The sequence below is a fragment of the Nilaparvata lugens genome, chromosome 11, assembly GCF_014356525.2.
Source record: "Nilaparvata lugens isolate BPH chromosome 11, ASM1435652v1, whole genome shotgun sequence".
NCBI lineage: Eukaryota > Metazoa > Arthropoda > Insecta > Hemiptera > Delphacidae > Nilaparvata > Nilaparvata lugens.
Genome location: NC_052514.1, coordinates 35,779,157 through 35,799,696, shown reverse-complemented (window position 1 = coordinate 35,799,696; position 20,540 = coordinate 35,779,157). Strand labels below are relative to the sequence as shown.

General features: G+C 30.9%; 1 protein-coding gene across 1 annotated transcript; it reads right to left on the bottom strand.

The window, feature by feature from the left end:
• Window positions 1–2,169: 2,169 nt before the first annotated feature.
• On the bottom strand, window positions 2,170–19,541 carry LOC111054941 (inositol-tetrakisphosphate 1-kinase). The gene is made up of 9 exons (XM_022342072.2): window positions 18,903–19,541; window positions 17,450–17,474; window positions 16,600–16,698; window positions 14,353–14,497; window positions 8,745–8,837; window positions 8,246–8,289; window positions 6,532–6,691; window positions 3,635–3,874; window positions 2,170–2,510 (listed from the first exon to the last, which is right to left on the bottom strand). The coding sequence occupies exons 1-9, from the start codon at window positions 18,995–18,997 to the stop codon at window positions 2,287–2,289; spliced, it is 1,125 nt and encodes a 374-aa protein (XP_022197764.2). The 5' UTR covers window positions 18,998–19,541; the 3' UTR covers window positions 2,170–2,286.
• Between the last annotated feature and the right edge of the window lie 999 nt (window positions 19,542–20,540).

Sequence of the window (20,540 nt, the reverse complement as noted above, 5' to 3'; positions counted from 1 at the left end):
GATTTAGGCCTGTATACCAGTATGTGCAATAATATTATATCCTCTACATCATAGAGAATACTGCAAAGTTACAGATTTCTGATAAAATAAACATGAGTTTGAAATTATAAAGAATATAATAAGAATATAAATCTGGGTACCTACCCTTTTTGAATAATATTGAATAATTAACATTAACATTATTGGAATTGTAAGTTACATTGCTCATTGTTAATCTTGTATTGTTGTATTTGTGAAGGAGACACATTAGGTGTAACCTGTTGTCTCCATAAATAAATAAATAATTTAAGAAGGGTACCGTACTCACTCAGATTTATATTCTTTTTTTATAGTTTCAAAAGTAGCCCTAAAAAAATACAATGTTTGAAACTGAATCCACTTATCTAAATTCGAATATAATGTAGTATTTTATCAATACTAATACAATATTATAATAATTATTGATTGAATACATTTCCTCACTTATTGAAAATTTTCGACTGAGTCATTGTCAATATTGTAGAACCGTTCCATAATTGAATAAAAACTCACATAATATGTTGTCAAATTCTACAAAGTTGACTGTCAACTTGAAAATGTAAAGTAAATTCGTATGGCTTTTGTTGGTGGGGAGTCCTCCCTTGCGGGAAGGTCCCACCGCCTGAATATATAATTTAAGCCGTCAATGGGCCTTACGACTGTCATACTTCAGCCGGGACCGACAGTTTAACGTGCCCGTCCGATAACACGGGAGTGATCTGGTTAAAAAACTTTTGGTATTAAGAGGGTTTGAACCCGGGATCTCTATGCTGCTACGCAGGCACTCTATCCACTAGACCACGGATCACTCCAACTTGAAAATGTGACCGGTGTGGTCACGAAACCATAGTCGTGTACCGAACAAAACTGTGTAGAATTTGACAACAATTAAGTGAGTTTTTATTCAATCCTCACTTATTTTACTGGACTGTTAACCATATTTCACACACGTCTGATAATAATTAATACTGAAGGCATACTTCAATTCATTTCTCAACTTATCACTAATTATTACTAATATTACTTATAATTAATGACAGTAAAGATTGGAAGACTAGATAATTAAAAACGGAGCATAAAATGAACTTATGTCTTTCACTTCCACCACGAATGTAGCACATTTTGAGCAACACACAACTGTAATGAAATTAAGCAAATAAAATAGATAATTAACTAAATCTAATTAATAAAGATTGACATATAGGCCTACATGAATATAATGAATGACAAAATTATTTTTCAAGATCAATATAGTATACAAATTATTAATATTTAAAGCTTAATTGATAGTGGTTTTTCGAAAAAACAAAAGGCGAAAGCTAAATGAGACAGAAGAGAAATTAGTAGCAGATAGGAATTCATTAGTGATAAATAATAAATAATCATAGTAATAGTAAATTCTATTTGATAGAATATGGATGGGATGTTACTACTTGCATTGTTAAATTTAAATATATTTATCCATACTTAATGATAAATAAGTAATATCTGTGTGGAAAAATAAATATAAATAAAAATACAGAGCTATAACTCAATTATTTAGATCAAATTCATGAAGATGTTTCATTAGTGAAATAGTTTGGTCATAATTAAAAATTGGCTATTAATTTATATCAGTTCAGTGAGTTACAGAATTGTAATATTTGTTACAAATGAATGTAAGTTGGTCTAACATATTCATGAGTGAAACATATAAACGGGAAAAATGCAAAACCAAATTGAAATGCATGTCGAATAATTCAATTCTCTTCAGATAAATGATGATAATACATTCTCTATAAAGCTAATGTTTCACAACTTCCAATATTTATTTTATATTGAGAGTCTACTTTTTGAATTTTCACATTATGAATACATCTCATTTTTTAACATACAATATAAAGCATTAAAACAACTGGGTTATTAATCCATGCCAATCCTATTCCCAAAAACATAGAACTTTCATAGATAAATAGTTTTATTCTCAATGTTGTATCAGCTTCTCAATCTTTTCCTTCTTCTACTTCTCCTGGCTTCTTCTACTTCTCCTGTCTTCTTCTACTTCTCCTCTCCTTCTCTTCCCCTTCATCTTCCTCCTTCTTAAAACATAGAACTTGCATAGATAAATCGTTATATTACATGTTTCAGCTTCTCAATCATTTTCTTGTACTACTTCTCCTGTCTTCTTCTTCTTCTTCTTCTTCTTCCTCTTCCTTCCTGCTCGTCTCCTTCTTCATTTTTGCAGATGCGAATTTATGATTTTCTCAAGTAGTGACATCCGAACCGTCATTAGAACTGTCGCTCGATAGCCTTGTTGGCAGATGGGAGTCTGTTGTGATCGTGTTCGGCGCCATTTGCGCCCGGATGGGCCGAGGTGACCTTTGCGCCCATCAACAGGTGACATTTGCGACCGCTGTCAACTGCGCACTGCAGCTGTTTACTGCGATGGTTGTCACGCGCCTCCATTATGCACTGGAACAGATTCTCGAACAAGTCCGGGTAGCCATCATAACCTGAAAACAAGAAATTGATTGAAGAATTGACAACTTTATTCTTCAGGTGCGTACAGATATACGCGCCGCGAACATGAGCAATTCACTTTTAATCAGCTGATTATATCTGTATTTTTACAGAAACGGTAAGATACAGATATAAAAAGCTTGGCATCAGCTGATTAAAAGTGAATTGCTCATGTTCGCGGCGCGTAAATCTGTACGCACCTTTATGAATAGTATGTGACTATATTCATGAATTTGTACAAGGAACAAATAAATTTGAATTTGATTGATTGCTCAAGTGCTTTATTTACGCAGATCAAAATACAGATGGAATTTCCATTTTATATATCTAGCTGTGTACCCTGTTGTCAATATTTGCAGTAGCAGAAGTCTTCGGGGTGATTTACAGCATTCAATAGGAATTTCGTTTAATAATAATTACAGATCAAAATATATTTCATCCACACAAAATAAAACAATAATTGGGAGAGAAACAACTCATTTAATCCAAAACTATTTTTCTCCCTGATTTAGATAGTTGATGAGCCAGTCAATGTATTGGCTATACATTTATACAGTTTTTATGAGTTCTTTATTCATTTATATAATAAGTACATTATCAAAATGATAGGGAGAGGAAAAATAAGGTAACCTTGTGCTATTGCTCTCCCAAATTTAGACTAGTAGTTCTGTAAACAGTAGACCTCACGCAGTATTCTCATCCACACAAGTATCTGATTGAAACTATAGATCTTATGGAAATACAGCAATATTTTGATTTATGATGACATTTTATGATGATTTATGATGATTTACAGACCACTGATTTATGATGAATAAATTCTATAGTCTGATTTTCACTCTAATATTGGCGTATGAAGGAGGCTCCTTTTTCCCTTTATATTATCCTTGAAATGCAAAATTTCCAAAAACCTTGTATATACGTCGACGCGCAATGAAAAAAGGAACATACCTGTCAAATTTCATAAAAATCTATTACCGTGTTTCGCCGTAAATGCGCAACATATAAACATTTAAACATTAAGAGAACCGTCGACTTGAATCTTAGACCTCACTTCGCTCGGTCAATAAATATCATTGATTCTAGGCTATGTATCATTTAAACTAATTAAACATACCAGGATATGCATTAATATCGATGACAACATGTCGGTTAGAATGATTCTCGACCACCACATCTATACCCAACAAGTCCATGCCTAGCAGGCTGCGCAGTGTGGAGCAAATTGCGTCCATTCTGCGCATGTCAGCCTCCACAGGTTGGCTCCCAGCTTCTCTATCATCCAGCACGGAGAGTTCTGACTGTGAATCAGGCTTGGACACGTCGTGACTGTTGAAAAAGATTGTCTCTTCGTCTTCTACAAAAATAAACAAATTAATTAATTGATTAAAACGGGAATAAACAACAGTAAATCACACTACAGAGATGATAGGATATATATTATTTTATTTAAGACTAGCAGGTAACCCGTGCTCCGCAAGGGTGCAATTTAAAACTTGACAAACTAAAACTTGACCTGCTGAAATCTTTCAAGAATCTAAAATAGGCCTATAACCACCCCCGGTTAGTTAAGAATCGATATGCAATATTTCAAGTTAATCAGTCCAGTAGTTCAGACGTGATGATGCGTCAAACATAATTTTCCTATCCCGTACGTGTGTAAGCCAGTTCTTTCATTAATTCAAAGACTTTAAAGAGATATAGACCCACAATGCCTATGCCTTCCCGATGATAGCTCTTACTTGAAATTGAATGCCGCCATTGGGGTATTTTAGCACGAGATATTATATCTATATATTCGTAATACTATGGATTACAAAGGCATTGGTATGTAATAATCTTATGGGTTGCCCCCTAAATGGCCGATTTCAATTCCAAGTAAGACACTAGCGCTGCATATGAGTCTATGCATCTTTAAGGTCTTTGCATTTATTATATCAAACGTAGAAGTCTGTGTTTTTCTACTTAGATTTTTTGCATATTTTAACTTTTTTCTCAAAAACTACTCATACTACAGCTTCCAGACTAGTTTTATTCAATTTTTCAGATATTTTTCCATATGAATCCACCATAAATTTTTTAAAAACTAGTCCCCAAACAATTCAGCATCGGTGTATTTCACAAGAGGAACTGAATTCCGGTCGAAATCTTTCACCCTGTATAGCTCGCTAATGAAGCGTTCATGGATATCTGTTTATAAGAACTTTTTTCTTATTTTTACCTCTACTATCACTTATTAAATTATTTTACCATAATTATGAATCACCCTGTATATAGTACTATTGTTATAGATTACTAGCAGGTAATCCGTTCTTTGCACTGGGGAGCATTTCCATTTTGTGTTGTAAAATGCAATCTTCTTATGTCCAGGAAACATAAAAAACATGGTAATTATTTATTATCTTGTCAAAATTACGTAAAAATTATGGTTGAAAATGTCCAGCATAAAATGTGTTTGATTTGTCTCTAACCCACATTCCCCCCATTCATAAGTCGCGCTTACTACCAATTAAGCGCCAATTTTTTTTTAATTGGTAGTAAGCGCGACTTATGAATGGAAAGAATGTGGGTTCGAGACCAAACACATTTTATGCTGGACATTTTCAACCATAATTTTTACGTAATTTTGACAAGATAATAAATAATTACCATGTTTTTCATGTTTACTGGATTGCTAGGTTGCTACCTATGAATTTGGGATTGCTACCTACCTCAATTTGGGAATAACTTGGAGTAAGCTCTGTTTATAGTTGGGATTTTATAGTTACGTTTACTTTGAACCATAAATTTGAAAAATCAATTAGAACTGATTGATTAATAACAATAAATATACGCCTATTGTCTTTTTCCTTTAGAGCTACTTTTAATATAAATAAAAAATAAATCTCAGTACCCTTTTAAATTATTTTGTCTCAACATGTTTTGGACAGTCATGCTGATTTGAAATCACTTGAAAGTGGTATTAATGTCCGAGACATGTTGTGACAAAATAATTTAAAAGTGTATTGAGATTTATATTTTTATTTATATACGCCCATGTCTATCCTCGGTAAATTCAGAATCTTTATGCAAAATTGCAAGTTAATCAGTTCATAAGTGATAGTGCGTCAATCGTGTATTTCCTATCACGTACATGTATAAGCCAATTCCTTCCTTTGTAATATTATAGATGAAAGAATACCGGTACTACAGCATCACTCAAAATACAGCTGTAATATTGAAAAAGTTGATGTGCATAATTCTGTACTGATAAGTATGAAGGTGTTAAGTCAGTTTTCATGATATTTCAGAAGAGCAAGAACAAAGTTCAAAAAATTATATTTGAAATTTGTGAATCATCATTGAAAGTATTAGAACGCTAATCGTTGCTCTATATATTTCTGCACATGTTTATCGAGTCCAATAATGATTTCTCCCATATTGACATTTTATATACAAATGCAAACAAAAATATGTACGACTTGAACCCTTCGTATCAAAGTATTTTATGACAACCCTTTTTGATCTTGACTTGAGTTGACTTGTATCATTTATATCAATACCCTATTGCCGCATCTTGACTTCTATCATTTATATCAATACCTATTTCTCTTATTGAAAGTTATAGGTTGACTTATATCTTCTATATCAATGCCTATATCTTTTCTTGAAAGTTATGAGTTGACTTGTATCATTTTTACCAATACCTATTAGATTCAATTCCACTTTTGAAGGTTATGAGTTGACATGTATCATTTATGTCGCACATGAATGATTTTTCTCTGAGATATATCCATTTTACCATGAAAATAACTCTAAAACAATACCACGTGGACTTAAATCCTTTATACCAAAAATAGCAAAATTCAAGTGATATAAATAATTGAAATACTGTAAATGAATGAAGTGAATAATGTAAATAACTCAAGAAAATAATGTAAATAATTGGAGTGAATAATGTAGTTAACTAAAAAACTAAAATATGTAAATAATGTGATTAATTGGAATGAATGGATTATAGATGAAAAATCTCACCACTAGGATAGAAATTCTTGAGCGAAGGTCGCCTGACCACTTGATATCTGCCGCCCAAAACGTACAACTTGAAAAGCACAGCGTTATGGTTGACAAAGGACTGTGCCACACAGGGCGGATTCACGTCCTTCAGGCCCCGCTCGTTGAAGATGATGCACATCTGTGGCCAGAAACGCGTCTCATTAAAACACACAACTTATTGATTTATTTATAATTTTTACAAGAAATCACTGACCGGAAGTTCTCATTAAAATACTGAGTCCCGGTTCAATGATTAAATGATTTATTTCAGCCTAAAAAATACATCAATTGAATTGAATTGAATTCTTTATTGTCGTTAAACACATAGTGCAATAGACATAGTCATCAGGAAACATAGGCTAAGTCATTAAGTACATTAGGCTAAGTCACATTACAGATAAGTATTATAAAAGCCAGTTGAATTTTAATCATCATTATATGCCACAAAAACCAATCAGAGAGAATCTTTTTGAAAAGGAGGCTTCTCTGATAGATTCTCCTGGCATTTAATTGGGATTAAAAGTTAACAGATTTTTGTGCAACCGACAGTAGCCTAAGGCTCAGATGCAAGAAAGCCTGTAAAATTTCGATCATGATTAAATGCCACGAGATTGAACGCCATGATTAGAAGCCACGAGAACCAATAAGAGAAGACCGTTTTGAAAAAGGCTTCTCTTATTGTTTCGTGGCTTTTAATTACGGTTAAAATTCAATTGGCTCTTGTGCAACCGGGCTCAAACTGAGATAGACAACTTCTCAACCAAAACTCAACACGGAATAGTTTTCAAAAATTATTCTATCAAGTTAGAAAATCAATGGAAATGTTATTATTTTTTGTTGGTTGGAGTTTTTTTTTTGATTCACTATTATCATAGAGAAACAATAGCGTAAGTAGATATCCAATGGTATAGGGCGTTTATGACGCAACTTTTACTGTTATCTCAAGCCGATTACTGTTGATTATTGTCGAATTTTACTGTTTTGTTGGGGTGAGAGTGTATGAACGACACAATATGAGGGACTACCAGTGTCACACAGCTTCACAGGAAAGAATTACATGAACTATCGGCTTGAGATAACAGTAAAAGTTGCGACATAAACGCCCTATACCATGGGATATCTACTCAAGCTATTGTTTCTCTATGCTATTATCTAACAACGGTATGGAATAGTTTTGGTCAAGCCCTATCTATCCTTATCATATTTATATGATTATGTAATGATAGTATTCATAGATTGAATATATAAGGCTAAATAAGAAACATAGTATGACCCGGTTGCACAAAAACCAGTTAAATTTTAATCATGATTAAATCCCTAGAGAACCAATCAGAGAAGGAAACAAAGTTATTGTCAAATTTCACTACAAACTAATTTTTTTTAGTGAAATTTGACAATATCCTTGTTTTCTTATTATGGAGAGATTTCACATCACCATCAATTCTACTAATTTTTATCAATCAGAGAAGGTTTTTCTAAATAGAAGGCTTCTCTAATTGGTTCTCTAGAGATTTAATCATGATTTAAAGGTAACAGACTCTTGTGCAACCGGGTGTCAAACTCTTCTCTGTACTGCATAGATTTTCCAGACTTCAATAATGATTAAAATTGAGTCAAAATTAAATTATTAGTTTGTTGCATGAGTATATTTTTATTTAAATTCAAAATTATTGAATAGTACTAAAAAACTCACCGTATGACTCTCGCTCGTGCTCAGTGCAACAGACTGCTTGCAAACTGAAAAATAATAAATTTTAGAGAAATTTATTTATCAGAAAATTATATAAATTGGTTAAATTATACATGGATATTGTTCAGTATGTGAGGTACTAGAAAGTAGAAGTCATTCACTTTTTGTGTAGTTGAGAAGTTGATATTGTGGTAATTATTCATATTGAATGGAAAAGACTAAGAAATTGTCAAAAAAACACTGATTTAATTATATAAATCAGTGGTTTTTTGACAATTTCTTAGTCTCTTCCATTCAAGAAGTCATTCAGTTTGGAGAAAATGTTTGAATTATATTGCTATATTATATTTAATACATAAATATTTTTCACATATATTTTACATATATACATATATATTTTTCTATATATTATATTTAATACATTAACCAATGATAAAAATGAATTTTCTTCAATCGGTTGAATAATTGGATTTTTTAGTTGTTAAAAAACTAAAATACTCACGAAAAGGGTATGTCACCCCTGCAGTCTTCAATATTTCCTTATTTACATCAACATCTGTCGAATTTAATTCAACAAACGTTGGTGTGATGACATCTGAAATAAAAAAATAATTCAGTGATCAGATAAATTTATCAAAAATTCATGTATGAATTGAGAAACTTTTGACATAGAATGTGAATTGTTAACCAACTGAATAAACATGAAATATATTGATGTCGTTTTCCATGACGAAACATCATATAATAACTTTGTTGTATAGTGAGGTCCACGTTATAATAGCAGTGAAGAAAGATACAAGAACAACGTTGCCGATCCTCTGTCTTGTCAATGCCTTCTATAGACGGTAGCTGATACAGGTTTATTGATGTAATATTAACTGTTCATTCTCGTTCAAAATAATCAATTATATTTTATAAAGCAAGAAATTAATGTAATATTAACCGTTCATTCTTATTTAAAATAATCAATCATATTTTATTGAGCAAAAAATTTTATTTTTCAATGATTTCATAATGGATTTACATAATAAAGATAAAATATTTTGTTAATTAATCATATTTCTACATTGTTAAAAGACGATCTGGCAACAGAACAAAGCGAGGACGAGATAGCGCTAACCGCTTTATCGAATGTTAGACAAGGATAGCAACACCATTGTTAATCAAACACTGCCATTATAACGTGGATCTCACTATAGGAAAGGATAGCGCTATGTGCTTTGTCGAATGATAAACAAGGATAGCAACATCATTGTTAATCAAATACTGCCATTATAACCTGGACCTCACTAATGCCTCTCGACAATTTATTTTCTCCTTTTTCTCAATCATTTTTTAAAGAATTTCTTCTCGTTCGCAAACAAGAATTTATTGCAAGAATATTCAAATCATTCATTGCTTTCAACTTTAGTATTTTTCTTAATGTGCTTCGCACATGACCAATAACCTTGAGCTTGAGAATATAGCAATAATTATTCAAAATATGACAGTAAACAGAGATAGCACGCAACAAAATCTTCATTATAATCCTTTGACAAGATTAATGGCTCTGGGATTATTATCAAAATATGGGTTCCATATTGTCACAGTGGATTATTTTCACTTTTTGTGTGTAGTTGAGAAGTTGATATTGTGGTGATTATTCATATTAAATGAAAAAGACTAAGAAATTGTCAAAAATCACAGATTTATTGATATAGTGGATTATAGTGGGAATTCTTTCAAGTAGCACCATAAACATATGTTAGATCTGTGGAAGCAGCAATGCTCATCATATATACTATGCTGACAATATGAAATGAATATACTTTTGAATATTTTTCGAATAAATTTTGGATTTGTCAGGAGAATGAATGTGGATTTGCTAGTCGAATAAATAAATGAATACCGGATTTTATTCTTGTGGAGTCGGGTCAACTCGTGATAATTCTCCTATGTGAATACATTCCAATTCCAAAGTCTCCTAAGCAATTTAAGAGGATGAAATCATCATTTGCTAGTGAAAATTTTTAGTTTCAATCAAAATTTAGACTTTTTGAATAATTATCAAGTTACTGTTCTAGATTTTTTGATTCTAGGCTCTAATAGTATCTATTTGGTTCAAAATTTGCTCGTTTGAAGTCTGAGTATTGAAGAGCATAAATTTTATTTTGAAAAGTGAAAGTGACATAACCAACATTTTGATTTGGACAGTATAGTATAAATTGGAAATGGGACAGTTTTTGGTATGAGCCTGTTGTGCCTTTCCTCATCTCAAGTATTTGTACACAATGTGATAAATAATAAATAAATAAATAGTGCTGTACACCGAAATTACACAGAAACGTTCATTATACTTCAATTTCGAACTATCCTATTGATTTATAAAATAGAATTATAGCACCCTTTAAATTAAATAAAACAAGAATACAAATTGTAACGTTATTCTATTATTTCATCAATTTTAATTTTTATTAATTCTATTTTATAAATACAAGAGAGAATCTCTGAATTCATACATTTAAAAAAATATTCTATTGATATTTGGAAATAGTTAGCATCACCGATCAACTATGGAATTCTTTATTCTTTATTGATTCATAGAATAAGTATATCATCAAAATGATAGGGCGAGAAAAAATAAGGTAACCTTGTGCTATTCCTCTCCCAAATTTAGATAAGGTTGCACATAGTCCGAAATAGGTTAAGTCTTGTAGTTGTCCACTTCACAAAATTTTCAGTCTTCACTATTTTCACAAAGTAGATTTTTAAATTTAGATGCTTCAAAACCTAATATAGAAAGTCTACTAATTGAATATCTCCATTGATGCTACAATACTGTGAATATAATGGTGCTTATCTTTAACGAGTAATGGTAGCCTACTTTGAAACTTTATAATAATAAGAATTGTATTTTTCCATGTACGTGTTTCAATGTTTAGAAAACTTCAAATAAATAAAAAACAGATATCATTATCATTTCAGTTATAGCAACAGATTTCAAACAAAAATAAAGTCCAAGAATATGATTATAATTATTTTTTAAATTTTTTTCCAATTTTTATTGCAAATCTAGTCTAAAGAGACTGATGAGCAGTTTTTTCCTAATATAGTAATGTGTTAAATATTAGGTCGTTCTCACCAGGACTACGACTTCTAGCAACTGACTTGAAATTAAATTTTTAATAATTGGAGGTACTTTAGAGGAAGAGGAATTGCCAATAAATCAAAGTATTTTATTTTATTATAGAGTTGTCTCACGTCAAAAATCCTACAAATTAGTTTAATTGTTCTTTACTTCATGAATATGAAGCAAAGAACAATAAATTAAACTAATTTGTAGGATATCATTAATAGCAGGTATTCAACAGTATAAAATAATGCTTTCTATCAATAGCGTAGGCTATTTTATGAAAGAAAAATATTTAAAAATAATTTTTCTATCAAGATAGTAGGTTATTTTATGAGATACAAACATTTAAAATTAATTTTTCTATGAATTGAGTAGGTTATTTTATGAAAGATGAGCATTTAAAACTAATTTTTGGTAATATTATTCCGCAAAATTTTCCCATATAGAGTATTTTAATTATATGAAATGAGCACTAAATATCAATTATTAGTCATATTTTCCGCATTTTCTACACAATTACTGTTCATTTCCACAGATAAACTTGACAACACATCGTTGAATAAATAAAATGTGAAAATAACACATGATACATCGATTTTCTAGCAGAATATGACAATTCATTTGATACTGATAAGCTAATAGAATCACCTAACGACTTGACTGCAAATTTTCATACCTAACTGCAATTTTCCTCATCGAGGCGTTCAGTTTTCAGCAATAAATTGCAAAAAGTCAAGTTAATCGACCGTATAATTTTACAGCAAAAGCAGATAATAGACTGAGTCAGATTCTAGTGGGGAATTTCCACATAAATACAGATGTGTGAAGACTCTCTCAAACGCACAGGTACCCGCGAGATGTTCTATTGCACAACTATTCACTTCAAACTTTCATCATTTTTTATAATATAATAAAGAAAAGAGTTGGCTTACACATGTAGGGGATAGGAAATTCACAAATGACGACGCATCATCACGTCTGAACTACTCAACTGATTAACTTGAAATTTTGCATATAGATTCTTAATTTACCGAGGATGGTTATAGGCCTATTTTCAATTCTACAAGATTTTGATTTGTAAAGTTTTTAATTAGATCCTTGCGGAGGTTACCTGCTATTTCAGAATAAAATTAAGTGAAAACTTCTTTTTCATATTCTCAATTTTTTTACTGTGTCTATTTTCTTATTCTTAATTCATCGAGGATGGTTATAGACCTATTTTAAATTCTAAAAGATTTCGGTTTGTCAAGTTTTTGATTGGACCCTTGCGAAGCACGTGTTACCTTCTAGTTCTTTATAAATGAAGCTTCATGATAATGAATGATTCAATATAATATTATATTATTATGCTCACTAGAGTTGCCTTTCAAACAATAAGTATAACTATAGAGAAACAATAGCGTAAGTAGATATCCCATGGTATAGGGTGTTTATGTCGCAACTTTCACTGTTATCTCAAGCCGATTACGGTCGATTATTGTCGATTTTTACTGTTTTGTTGGGGTGAGAATGTATGAACGGCACAATATGAAAGACTATCAGTGTCACACAGCTTCACGGGAAAGGACTATGTGGACTATCGGCTTGAGATAACAGTAAAATTACGACATAAACTCCCTATACAATGGGATATCCACTTACGCTATTGTTTCTTTATGGTATAACCATTATAACTTCTACAGAGATAATCATTATTGATCAAAAGGTCATGACAATATAGTTTTAAATCATGGTGAAGGAGTTGAAGATTAAAGAAAATAGAGGGAGTAAATTGGGTATAATTTTGTGAGATTGTACAGAAAATGGCTGATGGAGTAGGTTGTGAAGAAATGGAAAAAATCAAGGCGAAAGTTGTATTTAAATTGTGCACGATTATAAGAAAAATAAATGAAATAATATTTGATGAGTATTATAATATTATTCTTTGCATTATCTTGGCTGATTAGTATCATATGAGAAGAAGTATTAATAGAAGAAAGAAAGCAAAAAATGGGGATGTTCATACCTAACTGAAAATCCAGAATTGATAAAAGAATGTAGCAGTGTATGTTTCCTTCCTGATTTCAAATTTTCTTGAATAACTGAATACTTTAAGGTGTCCTGTGATGAATGAGTGGAATACATCTGTTGATTTGTCAATCGGAATTCAAATTTATGAATATTTTTCAAAGAATATTTGACCGAGCGGAGTGAGGTCTAAGATTCAAGTCGACGGTTTGGCATTTCATGTTTAAATGTTGAAATGTTTATATTATGTTGCGTATTTACGGCGAAACGCGGTAATAGATTTTCATGAAATTTGACAGGTATGTTCCTTTTCTAATTGGGCGTCGACATATATAAAAGGTTTTTGGAAATTTTGCATTTCAAGGATAATATAAAAGGAAATGGAGCCTTCTTCATACGCCAATATTAGAGTAAAAATCAGACTATAGAATTATTCATCATAAATCAGCTGACAAGTGATTACACAGATGTGTGGAGAAGCCAGTCTATTGCTGTATTTCCATAAGGTCTAGGTCTGTAGTTTCAATCAGGTACTTGTGGATGAGAATACTGCGTGAGATCTACTGTTCACAGAACTACAGGTTATAGCTGAAGAACCTTTATAGCTAAAGGTTTGTCTTGGTTTCTCTCTCAACCATTTCAATTAACAATGATGTAGACAATGATTAACAATGATAATTTCAAAAATAAAGAATAAAATAATAAATAATTTAGGTAGTCAATATCCGAGAATGAAACAGGATAAACACATGAAAAATGACTAGTGACACACAAAAAATGACACTCATGATTGCTCTCTATTAAGATTTAGAATTATTCTTATTGCTTCTTTTTGTAATAGGAGTATTTTATTCAAGTTTGAGATGACGATTTTACTACTGTCTTGATATATAAGACAGAAGACACAAATGCAACAGTAAGGAAATGACGAATAGAATAAATTACTTAAATACTACAATGAATTAATAGATATATGAGGAAATTAACATACCCATTTCATGGAGTTTGCTAGTATAGATGACGTCATACGACGTGGATCTATACATAAGGCGGCGAACGCTATCTAGTGGATCTACAATGGCAATTTCTGGGTGTTTTTCCAAATATTTTTCCAGGCGATTAATCATACTTTCAGCCTGAAAAGGAAGGGAAATCAAACATTATAATATTTTAACATTGAGGGGAAATGAGAAAGGTTGCTTTAATGTTGTTTTCCATCACGAACTGCTTTTTATTAAATCATTATTTGATATTGGAAAGAACGACTAGCAGTCAGATATTTTACAATAAATGAATTAATAACTCACTGTGACAACGAGATCTTTCGGTAGGTCCGCCTACCGAGATCTCGTTGTCACAGTGAGTGATTAAATCATTTATTGTAAAATATCTGACTGCTAGTCGATCTTTTTAATAGCAAAAAGTAATGAAAAAGGTGTTGTTGGTTTCACTTCCATCCAATTTTATCTCTATAAAAGAGAAATTCAACAACATCTTTGTGTCTAGTATGAATTATAAATAATTAATCAAAGAAATAATTGCATAATACCTTTTTTCATGATTTCTTTATCAATTAACAATGCAAGTAGCATTATAGAATTGGAAAATTATATTAATTTAATGATTGAAAGAGTAAGATGTTGATGTTGTCAATACCCACTATATTCAACATCAACGTTTTATTATTTCAATTATGGAGAAATATCACAACATCTCATACCATACAATCAAAGTAATTTAAGGACTTGTCTATCTGTGACCACCCAATGAGGTTGACATTAGAATAGAATGACTGCCTTTATTTTATAACTGGGAGGGCGAAGTTAGGGCGCAGTCGGCCCTCTCTTACACTTAACCCTCCAATACAATACTAAATTATAATTTAACAAGTAATACTCAGTAAAATAAAATAAAACAAAACGATATTTTAAATGAAAAAAGTGGAATAGTTGAATAAACTTAAAAGTAGAGCATTCTTAAAATGTAAAATAACAAAGATCTGTTGGGAAATAAATACAACATTTATGACGGAATATATGGATAGGATCGACGGATATGGATAGGATGGACGGATAGGATCGAAGAAGCAAAAAAGAGCAATATGGCTACAAACCTTACAAGCAAAATTAGAAAATAAGAAAATTAATAAATACTTCTAGCATGAAATTAATTAATTTTGAGAGAGAAAAAGAGTATTTTTTATATCTACTTTTATAGTTTACTTTTAAAGTTGAACTTGATTCTCTTAAAATTACTCTAAAGAAATTAATTTTGAGACTGAATAAATGAATGTATCACACGTTTCATTATGGAGAGAAACAAACATGATAATAAATAACTTAGTTTATTATACAACAATGATAGAAACACATAATTTTAAGATGATTATCACCCATTTATTTATCAATCATTGAATCAATATTTATTAAAACAAAAGATAACAATACTTGTACAACACAGTTTACATTTGTGATAAACTTAAGGAGCGTACAGATTTACGCGCCGCGAACACGAGCAGTTCACTTTTAATCAGCTGATGCCAAGCTTTTTATATATCTGTATCTTACCGTTTCTGTACGAATACAGATATCATCTGATGAAAAGTGAATTGCTCGTGTTCGCGGCGCGTATATCTGTACGCACATTTACAGAATAGAATCAAATTACAATAGTTTTTCATATTATAATAACAGTATCAGAGAATACATTAATAGAAGAGGAAGATAAGGATGACAATTAATTCATGAAGATAATAATAAAATAAACTACTGTATAATGATAAGTTGAATACAAATGAACGTTGAATAATAAAGATACTGGAAAATTGATATAGCCTAAATATATAGTTGACTAATACCATAGAGAAACAATGGCATAATATGATATCCCATGGTTTAGGGCGTTCAAGTTCCAATTTTCAATGTTAACTCAAGCCGATAGTCCTATATAGTAGTTACTTTTCGTGAAGCTATGTGACGCTGGTAGTCTCTCATACTGTGCCGTTCTTACACTCTCATCCCAACAAAATAGTAATAATAGACAGTAGTCGACAGTAATCGGCTTGAGTTAACACAGAATTAGCTAAAAATTGGAACATGAAAAACCTATTCCATGGGATATTGTCTTATGCTAGCTTATATTATCTTCTTATGCTATCTTTTCTCTATGCTATAATACTGAGTGCCGTTTGTCATTTTTTGGCCTTGCTGAGAAAATCTTGTATCTGTTTTCCACTCACCTTTTTATCACCCTGTATAGATTTGCCAATAACTTCTGTCAATTTATGCACAATAATCGAGAAGGGGCCCTGGTCTTCAAGGGGTTTATCCAGATTGAGCTGAAACATATTATAAAAGAATTATTATAAAATATCGCCAAAAAACAGAGATTTATTTATTTCTTCATAATGTTATATTTATGATAAAGGGAAGCATATTTCTTGGGTCATATTCAAAGTACATTTCTAAGGTATTGAGGCCCAAGTAGTTACTGACATTTATAACAATTGAAGCTTCATTCATTATTCAATTATTAATTCTCAAGAGAGGGAAAGAGAGAGTGTGAGAGAGAATTAAGAAGTCAATAGAGTCTGGTAATTTATGATTGATTCATGATCTTGAATGAATTAATTCCATTGAAACGTTTTTTCCTTGTTTGTGTTTCGAAACCCATTAAAAAGGTACTAACATGTGCATTACAAACATGTATAGCTCTATTTAATGCTACTGTAAATTCAATTGCTACGATAATAATTTCGTGATACCTATTGTTGCTTAGCTTATGGTAATATTTCGAATACAAAAATTTAACTCAAGAAATGATAAATATTATTAAACAAAAATCCAGATTAATTTACAGCATTTAATTTGGATTTTTGTTCAATAATATTTATTAATTCATTAGCGTTTGAATAAATATGCAATATCTCAGTAATTTCCATCTGTGAACTTGAGAAGATACTAAACGTGTGGAATATTGAAAATTAATTGAAAAATATTTGAATATTTTTTTTTAAATACCGGTAACTTATCCAAATTTCTAAATATATTCAGGGAATTATTAAATGAAAAGATATATAAAAAACTCACCTTGACCAGAGAGTAACCATGTTTCCTGTAACAGAAAAAACATGATTTTATTTTTCATAGAGATTTGTGGGAAAATTGTTATATATTTTTTTGATAAGATTGATAAAAACTTATTCCAAATGATATCTTTTTTTAAGACCAAAGGTTACTTTTACTTTTTTTGAATAAAAGGGTACCTAGGCTACCATAGAATTATTTTTTATCAATATTGACAAATAAAGTAGCCCTATCAAATTACTTTATTGAGAAATGTCTTATTGATACATTATCTAAAAAATTGGGAAAATCAAACACTTATTGATATGTTTTTTTTTTTTAATCCTGAAGTGAGTTGATTCACATCTCATTTAGGCCTACTTCTATGAGTAGGCTAGTAGCCTAATTTATATTTGAGACCAACTCTTTATAAATCCAAGAACAGCCTTATTTATCCTAATATTGTGATTTTTGAATATATTTATTTATTTATTATTTCATCACATTACATCATAATATTGGGAATACTCCCATTTGATAGGTGATTTGTCAAATAATTGCATCCTTAGAACTAAGTAAGATTTCTAACAGGTAAAATAAACAGTAACAGTAAACAGTATATATGTTATCTAAATTTAGGAGAGAAATAGTACAAGGAGTATCCTTAGTTTTTCTCTCCCAGTCAGTGCTTCTTTGTAAAAATTATAAATAAATAAATATAAAAAAAACAAAGTGTATCTTATATTAGGTCTATCATTATTCTTAGTCCTAAAAATAGAGCAAATGTGAGCATTTTACGTTGTGTCTTTGAGCGCAGAGTTTATGGTTAATTTATTTCTCCCACCGAGTAGTACGCTTTATCAACTAAGATTCTTTTCACAGATTTCTTGAAGAGCTTTAGAGATTCGATTTTTCGAATGGTCTCAGGTAACATTTTATATATCATAAAAATAATCGCATACAACATTATGTGATTAGCTGCAGCATAAATTCAACTAATATATTATTTAATCCTGAAAGCTGTAAGTTATCTTGAATCAAACTACAATTTTTGTAGGGTTCCTGTATGCATTAATAATATGGGAAGTAATCAAAAACCAATTGAAATTGAGTTAAAGAAGAAAACTGTCAAGTGGTCACCCATCCAAGGGATGTTCCTAGTAATTGTTACTTAACAAGCTTCCTTGAAACAGTGTTAGCCACTCAGCCGTATCAGTCTCTGACACATAGATGATTGGTTGACAATACCAACACCTTGAGCTCAACTTCAACTATCATTTGGAAAATAGAAGAAATAAATTGCTTGATAATTTCATTTTGAACGTATGTAAATATTTTTCAACTTTCAAACTTATGTCTCATGAAGTACGGTAGCCTAACAAAAATTATAAGAGAAAATTGAGTATAGGATTGACAAAAATTCCAGTTACAGTCATTTTGATAGAGCAACAAGTTAATTGAGGAGATAACGACTTACTTGCATACATCCGCAAAGTCAGTGGTCCAGTTTAGTTTCAAACATTTTTTCTTGGACAGCCAGTACCCGATAACTTTTGAACCTGATTCAGTCATTGTTGTGAATGTTAAAAATTAACTGTTACAAGGTTGACAAAACGAAACTTCCTTCGCTAATTGAAGCAAATTAATCACTTGATCACTGTCAATTAAAACCTATTTGAGTTATATGACACAAATTCTCAGGGTTGCAAGATGTTGGAATGGCTCTAGAATTTTGTTTCAAACGATGACATACAATTTTTGTGACCTGTCATAAATTCTAAGAGGCTAAATTTGAATAAATACTAGAGCAATAGAAAAATGTGGTTTGAATTAAAACTGCATTCCAATGTAAAAATGAAACAAGTAAACAAGTGGTGGAAGAGTGGTATACGGATGTTATAGTTCAACAATTTTTTAAAATACAAATACAAACTTTACTCAATGAAACAATTTTAAATGATCACAAATAAACTTAGCGCGAACGTAGTTGAGAACTGACACTGACATCATCCGTCTATAATAGCACAAAATGTAATCATTTTGCAAAGCATTGCTGTATTTATACTGGTTCCAGATTCTAGGTTATTTTATTACAAAAAAGCTGTTTATGGTTAGCGACTATAGACTAAAAAACTAGTAGAGAGCTCAAGAAGCTGTGCATTTCTTCTCAACAATCCCGAACGGATGATGGCTCCTGCATTGACTGTTATTTTGTACGTTAGTGACGTCATCACTCGTCAGTGAATCAAGCAACTTATGGGGCAGATTATTATAATATCAAGTGGGACTCTTTGAATACAATAGTGGGGCTCTCTCAATGTAATAGGGCTCTAATAATATCAAAGTGCTCTATGAATAGTGTTTGTAGAGACTTAGTGCTGGCTAGGCAAAAGCTGTTTGAATTTTAATCATGTTTAATTCTATGAGAACTAATCAGAGAAGCCGCTTTATCAAAAGCCATTCTCTGATTGGTTACTGTGAAATTAATCACGGTTAAAATTTAAGCTGCTTTTGTGCAACCGGGCTTAAGTTTTAATATCCCTATTTTACATAATATCTGTTTTGAGCAGTCTTTCATTGAGAATGAATATTGCAGAAAGCTGCTAGTTAAAAATCATCTAAGCTTATATCTATGGAATACTGATAAACGATAGATTAAAGGTGATGATTTCTTGATCCATTCCGAGCTGCTTTGTATAAACACACTTTTTTCTATGTATTTTAACACATATATTTTGATATATATATTATATATATATATGACTATATATTTTGACTGCATGTCGTGTTAAAATACATAAAAATGTGTTAAAATACATATATCTATGGAATACTGATAAACGATAGATTAAAGGTGATGATTTCTTGATCCATTCCGAGCTGCTTTGTATAACACACTTTTTTCTATGTATTTTAACACATATATTTTGATATATATATTATATATATAATATGACTATATATTTTGACTGCATGTCGTGTTAAAATACATAAAAAAAGTGCGATAGATTAACTTTGAATTTCGGATCTTATATTTTTCTGATTGTCCGTGTTATCAATTTATTGATTGTGAGTGGCTAGAACTGACATTTTACTATGGATATAAGATATCATT

What these genes read in the sequence shown, in the direction of transcription:
- LOC111054941 (XM_022342072.2), bottom strand. Translation starts at nt 18,997, where the DNA reads ATGACTGAATCAGGTTCAAAAGTTATCGGGTACTGGCTGTCCAAGAAA. An exon ending in GACTTTGCGGATGTATGCAA is followed by an intron (nt 17,475 to 18,902) that starts GTAAGTCGTTAT and finishes TTTCTGTTACAG; the next exon opens with GAAACATGGTTACTCTCTGG. An exon ending in CGATATTAATGCATATCCTG is followed by an intron (nt 2,511 to 3,634) that starts GTATGTTTAATT and finishes TCTTGTTTTCAG; the next exon opens with GTTATGATGGCTACCCGGAC.